This window comes from Halichoeres trimaculatus, unplaced genomic scaffold, assembly GCF_033239565.1.
Source record: "Halichoeres trimaculatus isolate MK-OKI-2021-1 unplaced genomic scaffold, fHalTri1.1 fHalTri1_scaffold_17, whole genome shotgun sequence".
In the NCBI taxonomy this organism is placed as follows: Eukaryota; Metazoa; Chordata; class Actinopteri; order Labriformes; family Labridae; genus Halichoeres; species Halichoeres trimaculatus.
The window spans coordinates 28,952,955-28,970,891 of record NW_027437195.1 but is presented as its reverse complement, the minus strand read 5'-3'; the positions used below and the strand labels follow the sequence as shown (position 1 = coordinate 28,970,891).

General features: G+C 41.6%; 1 protein-coding gene across 4 annotated transcripts in view; it reads right to left on the bottom strand.

Annotated features, from left to right (window-relative positions):
- klc1a (kinesin light chain 1a) overlaps window positions 1-17,937 on the bottom strand; it is a 62,280-nt gene that overhangs the window by 25,141 nt on the left and 19,202 nt on the right. For all 4 annotated transcript variants that reach the window (XM_074692817.1, XM_074692818.1, XM_074692819.1 and 1 more), the window contains exons 5-8: window positions 15,400-15,628; window positions 14,418-14,505; window positions 5,402-5,503; window positions 1,070-1,243 (exon numbers count right to left, since the gene is read on the bottom strand). In XM_074692817.1, the coding sequence (XP_074548918.1) occupies window positions 1,070-1,243; window positions 5,402-5,503; window positions 14,418-14,505; window positions 15,400-15,628 (593 nt within the window). The remainder of the gene's footprint in view (window positions 1-1,069; window positions 1,244-5,401; window positions 5,504-14,417; window positions 14,506-15,399; window positions 15,629-17,937) is intronic.

Sequence of the window (17,937 nt, the reverse complement as noted above, 5' to 3'; positions counted from 1 at the left end):
TGGGAAGAAAACTACATCTACAAAAAGACTAATCTGGAAGAAAATACAGATTTTAATTCTGTGTGGATGGAGTCACTAAAACCCAAACGTTGGGTTGAGCAATATTTTTTAAAAATGATAACATACAAAAGTTGAGTTTCAATATTTTTTGGGGAAAATTCATAAAATTTTTTTTGCACTTTTTTTTTTTAATTGTGCAATTTTTTGGGGGGAAATGAAGTTTCAAAAACGTCATTTTTGCAATATTTTTTTTAATTTCAAAAACTTTTCAAATTTCTTTTTTTTTTGACATTTTTGCAAATATTTGAAATGTTAAAAATTTTGCAATTTTTTGACATCTTTGCATTTTTCGAATTTAATTTTTTAAGTCTATTAAATTGATTTTTTTTTTATCTTTTGCTAATTTTTTTGAGGATTAAATTTTTTTAATTTCCAAAAAATGTCATTTTTGCAAATTTTTCAAAAACTATTCATACTTCAATTTTTTGACATTTTTGCAAATATTTGAAATCTGAAAAATTAGCAAATTTTTTAAATTTTTCAAATTTTTTGCCAATTTATTTCTTTTTTAAATTTTTTAGTTTTTAAAAAAAAAAAAATTAAATGACATTTTTTTTCTTGTCAATTTACCCCAAATCTCTAAATACCTAGCATTCCACCACTACTAGAGATATGCAGGACAGGAAGCCAGCTTCATAAGGGCCTCATGGTTACTGTTCTGACCTGATCTTAGTGGTGATTGTGCAGGAGACAAAAAACAAAATGAACAACTGTGAAATGGCTAGTACAGGCCTCACGATCTACCTTTGGGGCCTGACCCACCATTTGAGAACCATCAAACATATTTCAAGAGGATTCACAACAGTGTTTGTTTGTGCCACTTTTCCTTGGCACTGGTTTTGGCCCCTAGTTGTCATTTTAAAATCTAAATCTAGCCTGATTGTGGAGATATTCACCAAAGGTTATCGTTATAAAATTTTCAAAACTTAGTCTCATCTGTTTGTTTTTCAGGGTTAAACTGTGCCAAAAAAGACATGTTAGTGTCTGCAGGTAACTTCTCCCCTCTCACCAGGTTGTTCTTGGTTTTGGCCACGTTGGGGTCGTCAGGGCCCAGTTTGGTCTGGTAGATCTCCAGCGCCCTCATGTAGTAGTACTCCACCTCCTCGTACTTGCCCTGGTTCTGGCAGAGCAGGGCCAGGTTGTTCAGCTGCTTGGCCACGTCTGGGTGGTCCTTCCCCAGCACCTGGGACGGAAGCAAACAGAGAGGGAGGTAACCAAAACAGTCATTACACCAAACCAAAGCAGCTCCAGAAGACAAAGTGTGTGGAGAAAAATGTGCCATTTGGTCAACAGCCCCCAACCCGAGCAGGACGCCAGTCTGGACCTACACAAGTGTTTCCTAAAAGATCTGACCCGTGCCAGCCTGGTGGACTTTTGACCTGCCTGACTAAATAAAAGCTGATTAAACAGAACAAACACAGGTTAAGCAACAAGCGGCATTAGCACAGACAGCTATACTCTCCTGTCTGCGCTGAGCCAAACGGAGCACAGAAACAGAACAACATGAAAAATAATCTCCTCAGGTGGAAGTGTTTGCAGAGTAAGCTTTTTCCTGAGCGCTAAGGAGGTTTAACGTGAGCGTGAAAGAGATGCAGAAGGATCATTAGAGTCTAGGTGGGAAGAGACTTTTATGAAGGCTGACAGATTAGTAAAAAGAGAGATCAGAGAGGGGCTGAGAGCACAGAAGGGAGAGAAAAGACGAGAATCTGAAAGAGATTGTCAGGGAAAGTATTCTGTTTGAAGGCTGCTGCTAACCGAGAAACCACCTCATTAATATCAGGAGAAAAACAGGTGAAACATTTCAGAGAAAGCAGCAAACTGAACTTTCTGTCTATCCCTTAAGGAATTTAGTTTGAGATAACTGCTGCAGATTGGTCTGTTTGAGGTCTGAGGCTGAATGATGATCAGCCATCCTATAGGGCAGTGACAGCCTCTCAGGGTGGGAGATCAGCAGGATGCTGCAGAGACTCGGGTCCCGTTTAAAGAAAGAGGCCGTCAAATACACAAAGTGCTGCAATTTGTGGTTTTCCATGAAGCTCTTAGGAAAAAATGCTCAATCTGAAATAAAGCTGAAAAGCCTCTATTGCAAAACATTTAACAAGAATGAGGGTTTTTGACAAATTTAGGTTTAAGGAACACAATCCTGATGCTGTACTTAATAAGTGCTTCAAAAGTTACTTAATACTACCCTACTTTATTCAGACTTTCCCCAGTCGCCAAAGTGCCAACTCTGCAGTAAATCAGGGTTTTGTGCAAATGCAGCAAGCAGGTAAAATTCAGAGTAGTTAAACTTTTGCTGCTTTGTGCTCTTTACTGCTCACCTCAGTTGTTAGTATCTAGTTTTTATCCCAATAACCAGCTGCTGCTGTTGTTTTTATTGCTGGTGTTCTGCTTCCTAGATCAGTGTTTTTCAACCACTAGTGTGCTGTGAGATACTGTAAGGTTTACTGTAGGAAATTATCCAATTTCACTTGATTGGTCTAAAAGATGAATAACACCACTGTTGAGTAGGAGTGCTTTAAAAGTAATGTACTTTCTTCTATGTAAGTAGGTGGCAACAAGTAGCTTACTGCCTTGACACTCTGAGACAGGAGAAATAAAACAGCTGAAGCAATGCATGCGACAGGTAGCGTAATCAGAAGAAAACAAAGATGGTGGACTCAAGGCTGTACAGCAGAATCTATCTTTCATTCAGATTTACTTTCACCAGGATGCAATGAAACCGACTATGGCGTGCTTGGTGTGCGGCAAAAAACTATCCAACAGTGCCATCATCCCAAGTTAGCTTAGCACCATTTCTAAATGAACCACCCGATGCTTCAAAACAAGCAGGCGAACGGTTTTGCTCACTATGTGATATTTTTGCATTAGGCTACAGAGCGTTGTTCTGTTTCATTTTTGGTTGGTGGTGTGCCATGGGACTTCAAATGTGCAGTGGCTCAAAAAAGGTTGAAAGACACTGTTCTCGATGATGCTAGCAGGAAGTATAGAGGGATTATCAGTCTACGTCATCATAAAGATGTGCACACATTCGACTGCAGAAGTAGCGTTTAGCTCCATTCATTCAGACGAGTTAGCGTTTTTGAAACACTAAATTCAACCTGTTAAAAGCATCAAAATGTGCGTATTTTTCTGTGGACAGCTGTCAGAAATAATACTACACAACAGATGCAACTTCTGTCAAGTTTCCACCGTTACAGCGCAACCGGTGTTTTGACCATGCTAACTGGTGACTTTCAGCTGACGGCAGCCGTGATTAACGGCCAAGAGTCACCAGTTAACAGGGTCACACTTTACTCTGACACACCAGTGACGTCTGCGTTTGTGTTATTAAATGTGTTTTCTTTATCCAACCTCAATTAACCAGGTTTGACTGCAACAAGCAATAATAACTGATGATTCTCAAAATACAGATTTTTTTAATGAAAAAGTTGGTTTGGGGCTGAGGCTCTGACCAAACATAGACTCAATATAGACAGTAAATAATGAGTGAACCTATAAATTATGATTAACAGAAACAGATTTTATGACCAAAGTAAAATTAAGGAATATTACGAAACAATGTTTACGTCCTGGTCTGTCACAGTCTGATAAGTGTCCACGGATAAAGCAGTCATGAGCACCGACTGACAGTTGTGTTTCGTCTCTGGGTACACGCTAGTTTCTCTGGTACTAACATCTGTCCACCTAATATCTGTCCACTTGCTGATCTCTTCTGTCCACTCACTGCTATTTCACAAACCTGGGAGCTGTTTGCCGTCCGTCAAAGTGATGACATTAAGTTAAGAAATGTGTTTTTTGGTGGTAAACTCCTCCACATCGGTTGATAAACCATTATACTCCACAGTGCTTCTGCACCCAAGTTGCGCGCACATCCACCATTGTTGATAAACAAATAATCCCTCTATAAGCTCCAATGTTTACATTCTCACTGATCTCTCTGATTGGTGGGAGTGGGTGGTCATAATTGAGTTCCAGCCGTCTGATTGGCTGGATGTTCTTCTTCCTGGGCGAGAAGCTTCCGCCTGGTGCTGCTCGTGGAGAAACATGTGGCGTCTGGTTTTAACACTGAACTTTCACCTTGAGGAAGACATCCTCCTCTTGCACTCACTGCTTCGCTACATGTCTGAGATTTCTTTAAGGTTCATGCTAACAGTTAACAGTCAGATAGACACCAAGAAGTGCGAGTTCACCCCTCAAAAAAACAACGTCTTCAGCCCCAAATTTTGAAAGATTTCAGTCATTTGATCTCGTTTAAAGTCTGAGTAGTTTCCTCACACAGCTGGGCGCTCAGTAGCTGCTCGTTAGTTTGGTCTGGAGTTGGATTAATGCACATTTGTTGCTCTAGTAATTATTTAGGGCAGTCGGACAGTGTGAGTAGGATTGAGTCTGTACAGGCCGCAGCGTGTGTGTGTGTGTGTGTGTGTGTGTGTGGAGCTCTGCTGCACTAAGGGAGCTCGAGAAATAAGAAAAATATCCCTGGACCAGTCTATGAATAATGCTTTCTAACACAGAAGAGTGGCTTTTAACAAGTTTTTTTTTTTTTTTTTGTGTGTGTGGTCAGTGTTTTGAATATCAGAGCAGCTCCTCCTAATAATCTACAAAAATAAAAAAACTACTACAACAGCAGCAGCCTCTCTGCTTCGCCCTGTCAGCGACGGGGGTGAAGCTCCCAGCCTCAGCGAAGCGTTATCATTTGAGCTTAAGTAGCACGAGGAAAATGACATCGCTCAGCTTAACCAAAGCTGACGTCTCATTCTCGGAGAGTCAGAGACGATTTGTTCAAAGGAAGGAGCTGAAGGACGATGGATGAAGAATAAAAGGTGTTTCCAGACGCAAACCTTCTACAGCTGAGAGGTTTTCACAAACTCATGGCAGACGATGATCAAACTGTTAGTGACAGTTGTGGTTTTAGGTGTGAATAACTGCAGCTGCCAGCTTAGAGAGGACGCTGTTTTGGTAACACGGACAGCTTTCACTTCCAGAAATGGTTGTGAGAGTAAATCTGTCACTGTTATTGTTGTGGGCTGAATGAGCTGTGCTTCAGTTCGACAGGGCTTGGCAGGAAGCGCGTCCTTGATTCTGCAGCCTCTGAAACCAATGACTCATGGGAAACATCTTTTGAGTGAAATCCTCGGTGTTCGGTGACTGACAAAGTAGGACAGAGTTTGTCTGGAAGTTAAAGCCATGAAGTCAAACTTTTGTTTTAAGTGAAAGTTTTAAGACTAAGGGATTGAACAAAACAGATGAACTTTGGGGGTGAAGTGAAAAAGCTGCTTCGTCATGGTTTCTGTTGCTGCTGAATCTGTTTAGTCATGGTGATCGGTGACCTTTGACCCACCTTTTCTCTGATCTCCAGCGCTCTCTTGCACAGCGGCTCTGCTTCTTTGTACTTCCCTCTTTTGCCGTAGAGGACAGCCAGGTTATTGAGGGTGGCAGCGACCTGACAGGGACACAAACACACACATTATTTCAGCGTACTTTTAAAAACACATCTGCACCCGTGTGTGTGTTATCAGGACTCCACCGCGGCAGCACCGAGCCATTGATGTGTGGTAATTAATGAGGAGGAAGAAGACAGTGGCTGTCATTTGATCCCAATCAGCTGTAGGATGGATCCCCACAGTGCACAAAGAGGGAGGGGAACTGGCCTCTGATTCAGACAGGATCTGGTGGCCATGTGGACAGGGTGGGAGGAGGACAGGAAGGAGGGTGAGGAGAGGTGAGAGGAGTCTGGAGGAGGGGGGAGGTGATTCAGATTGATGATGTGCAGAGTTTAAGAAAAGGGTGCAAGAGGAGAAAATCTGATAGAGAGGATAGAGCACTAAGAAGAAACTACTTTTCTTACTCTTTTCAACCCCTTCTTGAAATATCTGGCACCCCGCATGCGCGGGCTGATACACTAAGCGGCGAGCGCCTCGTAGCCAGTTGTGGCTCTGCAGCAGAGGTAGCGCCGTTTTACGACACGATGAGAACTAGAGCCTTATTTAGCGGTGTTTTTGTGTGAAAGTAACGTGCTGAAAATTCTCTAAATAAAGCGTGAATGTAGACTGATATCAGATTTTTTTTGTGGGAGTCTGTTTATTTGTGTTTTTGGTCAAGTAAAATATGGCCCCGTCTAAGTGCAGAGGAAACCTGTAGAGGAGCAGGGAGGGGGTGTTTGGTGCGAGCGCTCTGGGCTTCTGCTGCACAAAAACACTGCTGTAGGGGTAATTTCTGCCCTAAACCTTGTGATAGGACCCAACTTGTTCCATCCCGGATTATCACTTTAAGGCGTTACTTTGAAAGGGTGACGATATGTTAAAAAAAAGATATACAAATGGATCCAGATCATAAAAAGTTGGTGTAAAGAGCTGCTCCGACCAGAACTCAAAATTTACTTTGCAGTCAGCCTCCCCCAGGTCTTTCCATCATCAGCAGACTTCAGAGGACCCCACGCTGAGCCTGGAGAACCTGATATCTAAATTGATGCGTAGGCAGAAACCGCATTACAGGCTTCTAATCTCTGGGCCTCTTTTCTGTGGGTGAGGCTTCAACACATCAGCGCTCTGAGGGGGGGTCCTTAACCGTTTCAATACGAGCCCACTCCCTCCCACCCTTGTAGCTTAGCTAGGATCAAACCTGAATTCAAAATTTTCTCTAGGTGTGAAAGAAATTGAGACAAAACAAATCACAAGGATTTCATATCATAACAAAACAAACAATCACATTTTGGTGAATTATTTGATCATGATTGGGAGAGTTGTTGCAGGATCTGTGATCACTCCCTCGAGGAGAAAATGATCAGACGGTGAGGGAGAGGAGAGGAGTCAGGAGGGGGAGGGCTAACCTTAGTTTGATAAGGAAGTGAGTGATGGAGGTCCAGACACTGGAGACACAGGCCTGCTGGGGTTAACAGAGTTAGTGATGATGGACAGACAGAGGTTACCGGGTTAGAGAGCAGACAAGGGGAGACTATCTGTGAGATCTTCTGTTTCCACCTTGATGATTTTTAAGACACAGCTTAGTGTGTTTCTCCATCAGGAAAGCTTAACACTGATGCATAGTACATTACATCTTAGAGCCTCTCTTTAACTCTCAGGAACACAGCTGCCGTTTAATGGTCTCATAAATCCAGAAATATGCCCAAAACAACTCTCACTGCTCTGTTATTATGGCTGCCTGTGTTATTGAAAGTGTTACCTGAAGGGAAGCAGGGTAAGGAAGTTTTAAATGTACTTTATTGATCCCCCAAGAGGGAACTGGGGCACAGGAGCAGCCAAAAATAGGTGCGGAGCAAAATGCAGAAATATTACAAATGATGAGGAACTGAGAATAAAATGATGGTGGGTGGCTCAGTCAGCCAAAAACAGAGTTAAAAACTTAAAACTATCTTACATTTAGACAATTTGTAAACTTGGATATTGGTTCTTGCAGATATTGTGATCAGAAGATCAAGAGTCTTTTTATATTTCTGTATTTAATGTGAAGCTACTGCCATGAACTGCTAACAGACGGCACAGAAGAAAAATCTTGGAGGTATTGTGTTAACTTGTGATCTTAAGTGGATTTCATCAAATTTGAATAGAGCAGGCAGTTTTTTCAAGTTTTGAAGCTAAGTTAACTTCTAAAGTTTCATGTTTTCAGTCATAACACAAAAGAGGCAACAACCTTCCCCTCTCACTCTCAGCTGAACAGGAGATACAAGTCTTCCTGCAAAGATTTGTGTAGTTTAGTTTAGCTGGTCTTTATTTCATTCTTACCGTCATAAAAATAAATATATAAAAAAAAAACTCAAACAAACAAATAAATAAAAAGGAGCAGAAAGAAGAAAACATCATATATTTTTGGCCCCGTCTCTCACCAAAGATTCAATAAAAACAAAACCGAAAAAAAAAAACTGTCTGCCAGCTTGACTTTCATTAATAGTTTCTTACAGAAAGACGACAAACGAGCAAATACACAGTAATAAATGTAAAAACTCATGCTAATTTCTTTTTTGCCACAGAACCAAAAGACAAAAAAAAATTGTTTAGTTTAAGATTATCTTGTTCCCCTGTATTTGTTTAAAGGGGCTGTGAGGAGTTTGAAAGTGATCTTGAAACAGGTTACAGGTTATTTTAAATTGCTACTTCTTAGCTTTCAGATCCGGTTGTCCAGGACCAGATTGATCTCTGTTTTTATGACGACACCACGTCGGCTGACGAGAAGTTATGGTTATGAGAAGAGATAGAACACAGGCTAATTAGCCGTTAGCTCGGGCTGTATCACTCTACAACATGGTGGCTAAACTGTTTGTGCTAATGTTGCCTCCAGCCCACAGTCAGCAGTTATTCTGCAGTGGTCTGTTCAAAATTGAGAGTCTATCAATAAAATGAAGAGCCAGGTTACGTTAGCTCTGCTTGGTGAGGTTGGAGTTGGTAGATGAGCTCTGGTAGGACAGAACCAGGATTCACTAACATTACACGTTACAAACACGTCTCAGAGCACCGCGCTGTGAGTAGAGATAAATATAGCCGACTACTAAACTACGCTACAAACTGACAAAGTTAGCTTGTTGTCACATTAGCCTACAGATACGTCAGAGCACTGCGGTAACATAAAGCCGGCTGCTACGACATTTGCTTGATGTCACATTTCAAACTGTAAACTGATAAGTCCCTTATCTCGACACATTGTACTCAGTGAAAAAGTTGAACTGAGCAAAAAACATTTGTTTTGATCTGATCTCTATTTAATTCCAAAACAAACACACGCCTTGCTAAATGTAATTTCCAACAGTGTGCGGAGACTCCAAGCCACAAGGTGGCGAAGGAGTGCAATCAGAACAGATCCTCCTCACAGCATCTTTAATAAATTTTGATCATATCTTTTTTTAAGATAAAAATTGATTTAGCTTCTTTGGAGTATCAGTACAGGTTGTTCCATAAACTGGCTCCTTTAACTGCAAAGCAACGCTCCTTTGATATGGTTCTGAATCTTGGCCTTAATGGATATTACCAAATCCTTTGAAGTTGCAACAACTTTTTCTTTTGAGCATCAGACAAGGTCAGTGTGTCCTTGGAAACAAATGTGATTAATATAATAACAGGGTTCATACAGATTTTTCATGGTCAAATTCAAGTACTTTTCAAGGAGTTTCAAGGTCAATTTTCAAACTTTTCAAGTACTGTGAGCGATTGTTAATTTCATAATGTTAAGAAATTGATGCGCACACAAAATGGCAATTTCATTGTTTTGTGTTCAACAGTACGTTTGTTCACAACTTCACAGAGAAGACTCGCATTTACAAAAAAAAAAGCATTTTTTCCTGATTCTTGTCTTTTTACTACTTCTCAAAGAACTGATTCTCATCACTTGCTGACGAAACTGGTATCATTATCTTTGAAACTGAGAGTAATAGGAGCATTATGAGAATTTATATTTTATTTATTATATCACAATTTTTTTTTTAATGCAGCTCCCTACTTTGTGAAAACAACATCCCTCCACAGTAGATGGTCTACAAACAGGGCAGACTGGGAGGACAAATTAAACGCACCCTTCCCAACACCGTGTATGTTAATGAAGCAGCTGACAGCTCTCAGTGGATCAGTCTGAAGACAAACAGTGAAGTCATATCTCCAGTTCAGACCCTCAGAATTAATCTGAACACCTTGTAACAAACAACCACGCGTTAAAAACACCCGCGTTTGACACATGGAGCTTATCATTTAGCGCGAGCACATTAGCAGTGGCTCGCGCAAGCGTCAGCTGATAAGATAAGATAAGATAAGATAAGTCATACTTTATTAATCCCCGGAGGGAAATTCAAGTTGTTTGGGCACTCTTCCAAGCAGAGAATTGTACACTCTGATGGCTGCAGGGAGGAATGATCTTCGGAACCTCTCGGTCCTGCAGCGCACAGAGGTAAGGCGTCCCCTGCTGCTGATCCTCTGGACTATGATGTTGTGAAGTGGGTGATCAGAGTGACGGATGATGGCCTCCACTTTCTTCTGTGTATACCTTTCCACCACAGCCTCCAGTGAGTCCAAACTGGATCCAACCACAGAGCTAGCTCTCTTCACCAGTTTTTCCAGTCGCCTCTTGTCCTTCTGCTTTAAACTATTTCCCCAGCAGACTGCACCATAAAACAAAGCACTGGCTACCACGGACTGATAAAACATCTGCAGCAGCTTTCCACAGACATCAATTGATCTGAGCTTCCTTAAGAAAAAGAGACGGCTCTGCCCCTTCTTAAAAAGTGCATCAGTATTAAGGGACCAGTCCAACTTGTTGTCCAGATGTACACCAAGATATTTGTAGGTTGGCACCACCTCCACGTCCACCCCATGGATGTTAACAGGCTGATGGCAGAGCCCAGACTTTCGGAAATCCACAATCATTTCCTTTGTTTTTGAGGTGTTCAGTAGGAGACAATTTCTATGACTCCAGTCACAGAAATCTTTTATCAGATCCCTGTATTCAGATTCCTGTCCATTTTGGATACACGCCACAATAGCAGTGTCATCGGAGTATTTTTGGATGTGGCAGGACTCAGAGTTGTATTTGAAGTCTGCAGTATAAAGTGTGAATAGGAATGGAGCCAGAACAGTTCCTTGTGGAGCCCCCGTGCTGCTCATGACCGTCCCAGAGACGCAGTTTCCCAACCTGACAAACTGTGGCCTCTCTGTGAGATAGTCTGTGATCCAGGAGACAAAGGATGGGTTCACTCCTATGTCTTTGAGCTTATCTCTCAATATCATGGGCTGGATGGTGTTAAATGCACTTGAAAAATCAAAGAACATAATTCTTACATAGGTGCCAGGTTCTTCTAGATAGCACAGGGCACGGTGGAGCATGTATGTAACTGCATCATCCACTCCAATATGATTTCTATATGCAAACTGCAGAGGTTCTAGTGTGTCTTTGACCTCAAGTCTCAACAGACGTAAAAGCAGCCTCTCAAAGGTTTTCATAACATGTGAGGTGAGGGCAACTGGTCTGTAGTCGTTGAGTTCAGCTGGGCATTTGAGTTTTGGTACCGGCACAATACAAGATGTTTTCCACAGAGCCGGGACCTGACCCAACTGTAGACTCAGGTTGAAGATCCTCTGAAGGGGTTCACACAATTGGGCAGCACAGTCCTTAAGCAGTCTTGGACACACACCATCTGGACCAGCAGCCTTCCCTGAGCACAGTCTTCCTAACTCTAACCTCACTCCTAAAGCTGTGACAGACGGTGACGGTGGAAGAGGCACAGGTGTAAGAGGAGATGTAGCAGGAGTGGTGGAGAGACACAGATGTGTAGAAGGAGCAGCAGTAGAAGAGGAAGTGGTCGCTGTGTCAAACTTGTTGAAGAACTGGTTGAATTCATTAGCACGTACAACATCACCCACAATTGGCTGCCTTGTCTTTGTGTTATATCCAGAGATGTTGTTGATTCCTCTCCACACCTCCCGCATGTTATTATTTTGTAGTTGTCTCTCAATTTTCTTTTTATATTTCACCTTAGCCTCCCTTAATCTCCTCTTCAGCACTTTTTGCACCAGTTTGAGCCGTTCTTTGTCGCCATCTCTAAAGGCTTCCTTTTTCTGATTGAGGATATCCTTGATGTCACTTGTGATCCAGGGTTTGTTATTGGGGAAACGGAGTACAGTCTTTGATGGTATGATATTGTCTTTACAGAAGTTGATGTATTCAGTAAAACAGTCAACCTGTTTATCAATATCTATACTATTTTCATCTGTTTCTAACAATACATTCCAGTCTGTGCACTCAAAGCAGTCTCTCAGAGCCTCACTGGCCTCAGGTGTCCATTTTCTAATTGTTACAGTAGTTGCATGCTGCCTCAATACGCAGGGTCTGTAACAAGACTGAAGTAAAACCAGATTGTGATCCGACCTGCCCAATGGTGGTAATGCAGTGGCACTGTATGCATCTTTGACGTTGGCATATAGAAGATCAAGTGTTCTGTTCACTCTGGTTGGGCAATTAACAAACTGTTTAAATCCAGTGAGATGAGAGGAGAGGCTAACATGGTTAAAGTCTCCAGATATTATTATGAGAGCCTCAGGATGTTGAGTCTGTAGCCTGGCAACAGTTTCTTGGATAACATCACATGGAACTTCAGCAGTTGCTTTGGGTGGAATGTACACGAGGATTGTTATTATATGACTGAATTCTCTGGGAAGGTAATATGGCCTCATCCCAACTGCCAACAGTTCAATGTCCGGACAACACATCTTCACCTTGACTGTAGTATGATCAGGATTACACCATCTCTGATTGATGTATAAAACCAGTCCTCCACCTTTTGACTTGCCACTAGCTTTGGTGTCTCTGTCCAGACGTATCAGCGTGAAGCCAGGGATATCCACACAGGAATCAGAGATGTTTTGATTCAACCAGGTCTCAGTAAAGCACATGAGGCTGCACTCACGGTATACATTTTGTGTCTTCACCAGTATCTCTAGTTCATCCTTTTTGTTGGGCAGAGAGTTGACATTCCCCATGATGACTGAAGGAAGAAAGGGCTTGTATCTCCATCTCCTGGCCTTTAACTTTGCACCAGCACGACATCCTCGGAAAGGCTTCTTTATCTCAGCAGGAATAGGGTGATGTCCTCCAGATTTGCTCCATCGTAATGCAAGAAGCTCCTCTCTTGAATAAACTCTCCTTCCAGCAGACATATCCATGAGTTGTTGTCAAAAAAGTCCAGTATTGAGCAAAAATTAGCAAAAGAAACAATTAAAGATAAAAATATAGCTAAAAAAGCAGAGTAATAACAGAGAGCTGCCAAACTTTGCTGCTACCGCTAGAAGCGCATCATTCGAGATGATGATGAGGATGATTGACAGCGTTTTCTCATAATCTGACACAGACGTCATGTTGCAGCAGGACAAAAACACTGAAACAGGTGGTTTGACGCTGTCTCTCTGCAGTTCTGATCAAACATAACTAACGCTTAGTAAAATCTGTTACGCTAAGACTGCTGCATGCCAAAGTTATGATCTCCTAATGAAGAGCGTGAGGAGACGCGCTGATCCAGATGCATCTTGGGCTGATATCTACTTCATATAACCTTACAAAAACTCGCTGTGAGTTATACACAGATAGGGTATGACTATATATCCCACTCTGACTTGCAGGAACGGAATATTCTGTGTGGAGCACCTGCAGTCCGAAACTGAAATCCGGCCAAGAAAGGGAGTATTTTCTTTTGACTAAAAGATCGATCCTTGGACTTTATGAATCTATGTCAAATTTTGAAAATGAGGATCGTTCTTATTTGTGAGAATCGTTTTTTTTTTTAACCCAGCCCTACTTTTTTTGTATCGAATTCTATGGTTTTTATTATTCTCAAACAATGAGTTAGAAAGCCACATCTCAGACGCTTATAATAAACCAAGCCGGTAGCGCGGCTTTAGCACGAACGAGCCATCTAACCTCTATGGTTTGATGCTCGGGGCAGGTTATCACATGACCGTTGTTCGTCTGTGCCGGGTCTCAATGAGAAACGCCGTTTCGTTCCTTCGTATGTACAGGGCGAGCCTCCCAGTCCGCCGCAGCCGTGTGCTCAGACCAGGCACGACCCGGTATTTGTAGACAAAACTTGTCACCGCCCGACCGCAGTTATTTTATAACCTGCCCCGACAAACACCCGCGGGCAACACTACCTTTATGTTAAATGGGACACTGCCTTCATCACTCATGCCTCGCATGCAGCATAAAAAGGTGGTTAGCTTCAACAGGTAGCAGGCTAATTAACGTGTAGGGCTAACAGGGTACCTCTCATGTGGCTGGTGAGTGCCGACTCGCCCATAGCTTCCACTGCAATCTCCTTTTTACATACATTGCAGTATGCTGCATGGGGATTTGCGCTACGTTTAATCCAAAATTTGTATTTTTCTTTCTCCAGCCAACGGTCATTGAAGCGGCAGCCTCCCGGCATGCTGTTTAAGGAACAATCCTCATGGGGGAGACGTCACAACGCACATATAAACAGACCAGTTATGTTACACCCGCGAGCCCATCAGATGGAACGGTTTTTTCCCCCACAATTTTATTCTATTTCTCTCTATTTGATTGATCTGTTGAGTTAGGAAGCTGAGTATTGAGTTATATACGATTAAAAATTCAAGCATTCTCAAGCACTTGAATAGAAAATCAAGTACTTTTCAAACCTTGAAAACACAACATGAAAAAATAAGCATTTTCAAGGATTTCAAGGACCTGTACGAACCCTGAATAAGCTACAGCAACATTCCTGTGCCAGAAAAACAGTCCAACTGATCAACTCTGAGGCAACTCTTGGCAAAGACAGGTCAGTACATTTCAGCAACAAGGGGATTCAAATTTCTCCAGAAAAAAAGACAAAAGATGGAGGATATACTCACAGCTGGATGGTCCCTGCCCAGAGTCTTCTCCCTGATGGCCAGAGCATCGTTCAGCAGGTTGGCTGCCTCCTTATATTTGTTCTGGTCCCTGATGAACAGAAGCAAACAGAGTCAGTCAGACCGGCAGAAAAAGGAGAAACTATTCCAACAATTTCCACTTACAGGACATTTTTCAGTCGACAGAGTTTAAAATAGCTCTGCAGAGGTTCACACAGTTCTTACAAAAGCCTGCTGACAACAAGTGCCCAGTCTTTCACTGCTGCGGCGTAACCAAGCCAAAATCATGCCCATTCAATGGACACGATTTATGGGAGGGAAAAACATGGACCCGACCCCTGTGAAAACCTGGTCCAGCACTTGTATGTGCTTCTTTTGTTCATTTTTTCTGGCCGGGAAATAAACGTTTTCCCTCTTCTGTTACTGTACTGTAAATCTGCGGTGGTGTCGGCTGTGTTTGCTAAGTTCCTCCTCTGACGTAGAAAGGCATCCAGCCGTCATGAGGAGGTCCTTTAGAGACTGTCGCACAGTGCTGTGATGGTGACACCTCGATGACTTTCTGAAGACTTTGGAAGTGAGTGAATTATGCTTTTAAAACATCCCCTGCATGGATAATTAACAAAGCATTCAGAGAGAAGCTTCTCCTCCATAAACTCCTCTCTGAGTCTGTGGTTAAAGCTGGTTAAACTGTCACAGTTGCCCAGGGGCTCAGGGGGTTTACAAGCTACTGAGGACTTACATTTAGGAACAAAAGGGAATTCTTCACTTTAAATGTCAATGTCACATGAATATCTATAATAAAACACACACAGTCTGAAAATACTGCAGTCTGTTTGCACCAAAGTGCCCAAAACTGAGACAAATGGGACCGCTGGAAGCTATTAAATCATCTGGATTTGTTCTGCTCCATCCCTGATCTACCTCCTGGACTGCCGAGTGACCAGGATCCTATTTCAAGAGCCACAATTACAGAGACAAGACCCACCTGTAAACAAGGGCGAGGATGTTTAGCATTGTGGCCACGTCTGGGTGGTCGTGTCCAGAGGTCTTCTCCAGGTCCTCGAGGGCCTGTTTGCAGAGGGGCACAGCCACCTCGTATCTGCCCTGCGAGGCGTACTGGATCACCAGGTTGTGGAGGGTTCGCAGGCGGGCGGGGATCTCGTAGCCTCCTTGTTGGGCAGCTGCTGCTGCGGCGCTGCCGTGAGTCGGTTGGACTGGAGGATGCATGGAGGAAGGAGAGACGCAAAGATTAGACACGAGGACTGCAGGTTGTTTTGAGAACAACTGCTTTTATGGTTTCTCCTTTCAATGTTGTTCATTTTCTTCTAATTTTTTTGTTCACATCTGTTTTTCTACAACCTTTGAATGTCCCCTTCAGAGATCAAAACAATATTTCATTGCACAAAGAAATAATTCAGCAAAGTCCGGAAGTAAAAGTGAAACGATGCATGGAAAGACTAGAAATCACAGGTAGAGTAACAAAAATGCATCCTTTTTGGAGAAATTAAGTATTAATCATATCTAAATATGTATCAAAATCATGTATTTCAACATTTTTTTATTAAATACATTAATTTTTTTAACTTTTGCAAATTTTTAAAATTTCAAATTTTTTTGAAAATTTTGCATAAGCTACTTTTTGAATTTCAAAATTCCTGATATTTTCTGCTAATTTTTTAAATTTCAGAAAATTTTCATTTTTTCCAAAGTTTAAAATTTCAAAATTGGTTGCATTTTTTTCCTTTATTTTTTATGTATTTTTTTTTATTTTGCAAATTTTTGAAAATCCCCAAATTTTGTGAAATTTTTGTAAATTTATTACTTTTTTTAAAATATAAGTTTGATTTTTTTTAATTAGATTTTTTTTTTATTTTCAATTTTTTTTAATATTTGCAAATTTATTTGAAAAAAAGTAAGACACCACTTGTTAAGTTTTATCAAACCCCCAAAATTCTCATTTCTATAGATTTTCACTAGATTATAACTATATATAGATTTTTTTATATTTATTTATTTATTTTTACACCATTATTGTGAAAATGAGGTTTACTTTGTGGCTCCAGAAGGACTCCAATTCAGGTGAGCTGGGGCAAAATGGCTCCAGTGAAAGTGAAGGTTGCAGACCCCTGAGCTAGCTGATTTAATTGGCGTGGTAATGAAAACATTGTTAGCATTTAGATGAATTAAGTATTCATGTCCATATTGTTTAAAAAAACAATGTTAGCTCATTTGTTGTGCAATATATGCAAACAAGAGCGAACTCTATTAATGTTTTAAATCTGTCTCTCCTCTTCATTTTGCATGTTTCCCCCACAAACAGGTCAAGGCTGAAACCACAACAAACAAATACCATCTGGCTGCCCTACAAACACGGTTGTTTACACGTAAACAATGTCCTCATTATGCAGTGATGAGCAGTTTGTGTGGTGAATGGGTCTCATGATACGCAGCCTGTCTGTGTGTCTGCGTAAGTGGAAGTGTGTGTGTGTGTGTAATAATGTATGAATGTAGGAGTAAGTGAGAGGTCAGGAAACCACCTGATGGGGTTTCTTATTAAAGGCAGGCAGCTCTATATTTACTCTGAAAAAGAGCCAGTGGGGTTCATGGAGGGACCCGCCCACTGCAGGAATAACACCGAGCATGGCGGTTAGGACGCCAAATGATACCAGGTGTTCCTCAAACACCGCTGAAGATGAAAAAACAGTTTTAGAAATGCAAAACTGTGACTCCACTTTCAAAAATCCTCAGTTTTGTTGAAACTTGACATTAAATCTTGACTTTTTCATCACCTGACTGCAGAGCACAGTAGGCTTAACGACTGAATGGTAAATATTTCAGCAGAGAAATCAGTGTATTTGAGCTTTAGGCTGCGTTTAAACAAAAAGCATAGCTGTCATCATCTTTTTCTTCCTCCCATTGTCTTCTCTCTGCTGACAGCAATTTCCCACAACCCCAAAAGCATTTCAGGCAGTCTGAATAAGCCTAAAGAGGAAAGATAGCTTATCTACTGAGCGGTACACACACACACAGAGTATCATGCAGCTCCATTTCACACAGAGAGGATTAATGTCAGTGGAAGCAGCGTTCCGTCTCCATGCGTATCCTAAATGCATCCCAATTTTCTCTAACTGTGAACATTTCTCTGCCTTTGCGTCCTCACTCATACATCAGAGCGATCATTTATTCATGAATACAACCCCAGCCTTCATTTTGAGTCTGCTCAGTTATTATTTAAAGCCAGTAAAGAGCTGAGAGTCAAATATTCCCTTTCCTCCTCCTAAAATCAGTCTCCACCTCCTGAAGTGCAGCTACTTGATTGTGTTTACAGTAAACACTGATGTAGCTGTGAATAGGAAAGTGGGTGTGGGTGCTGGAGTGTGCAACAATGAGCACACCTTTTAACACAGGTGTGACAGCGTAATTATTGCATAACTCTGATGACTTATTTAATTGTGTTTATCCCGGCTTCACTTCAAACCACAGACGCACATCTTGAGACGGTAGCAAACGTCAAATTCATCGT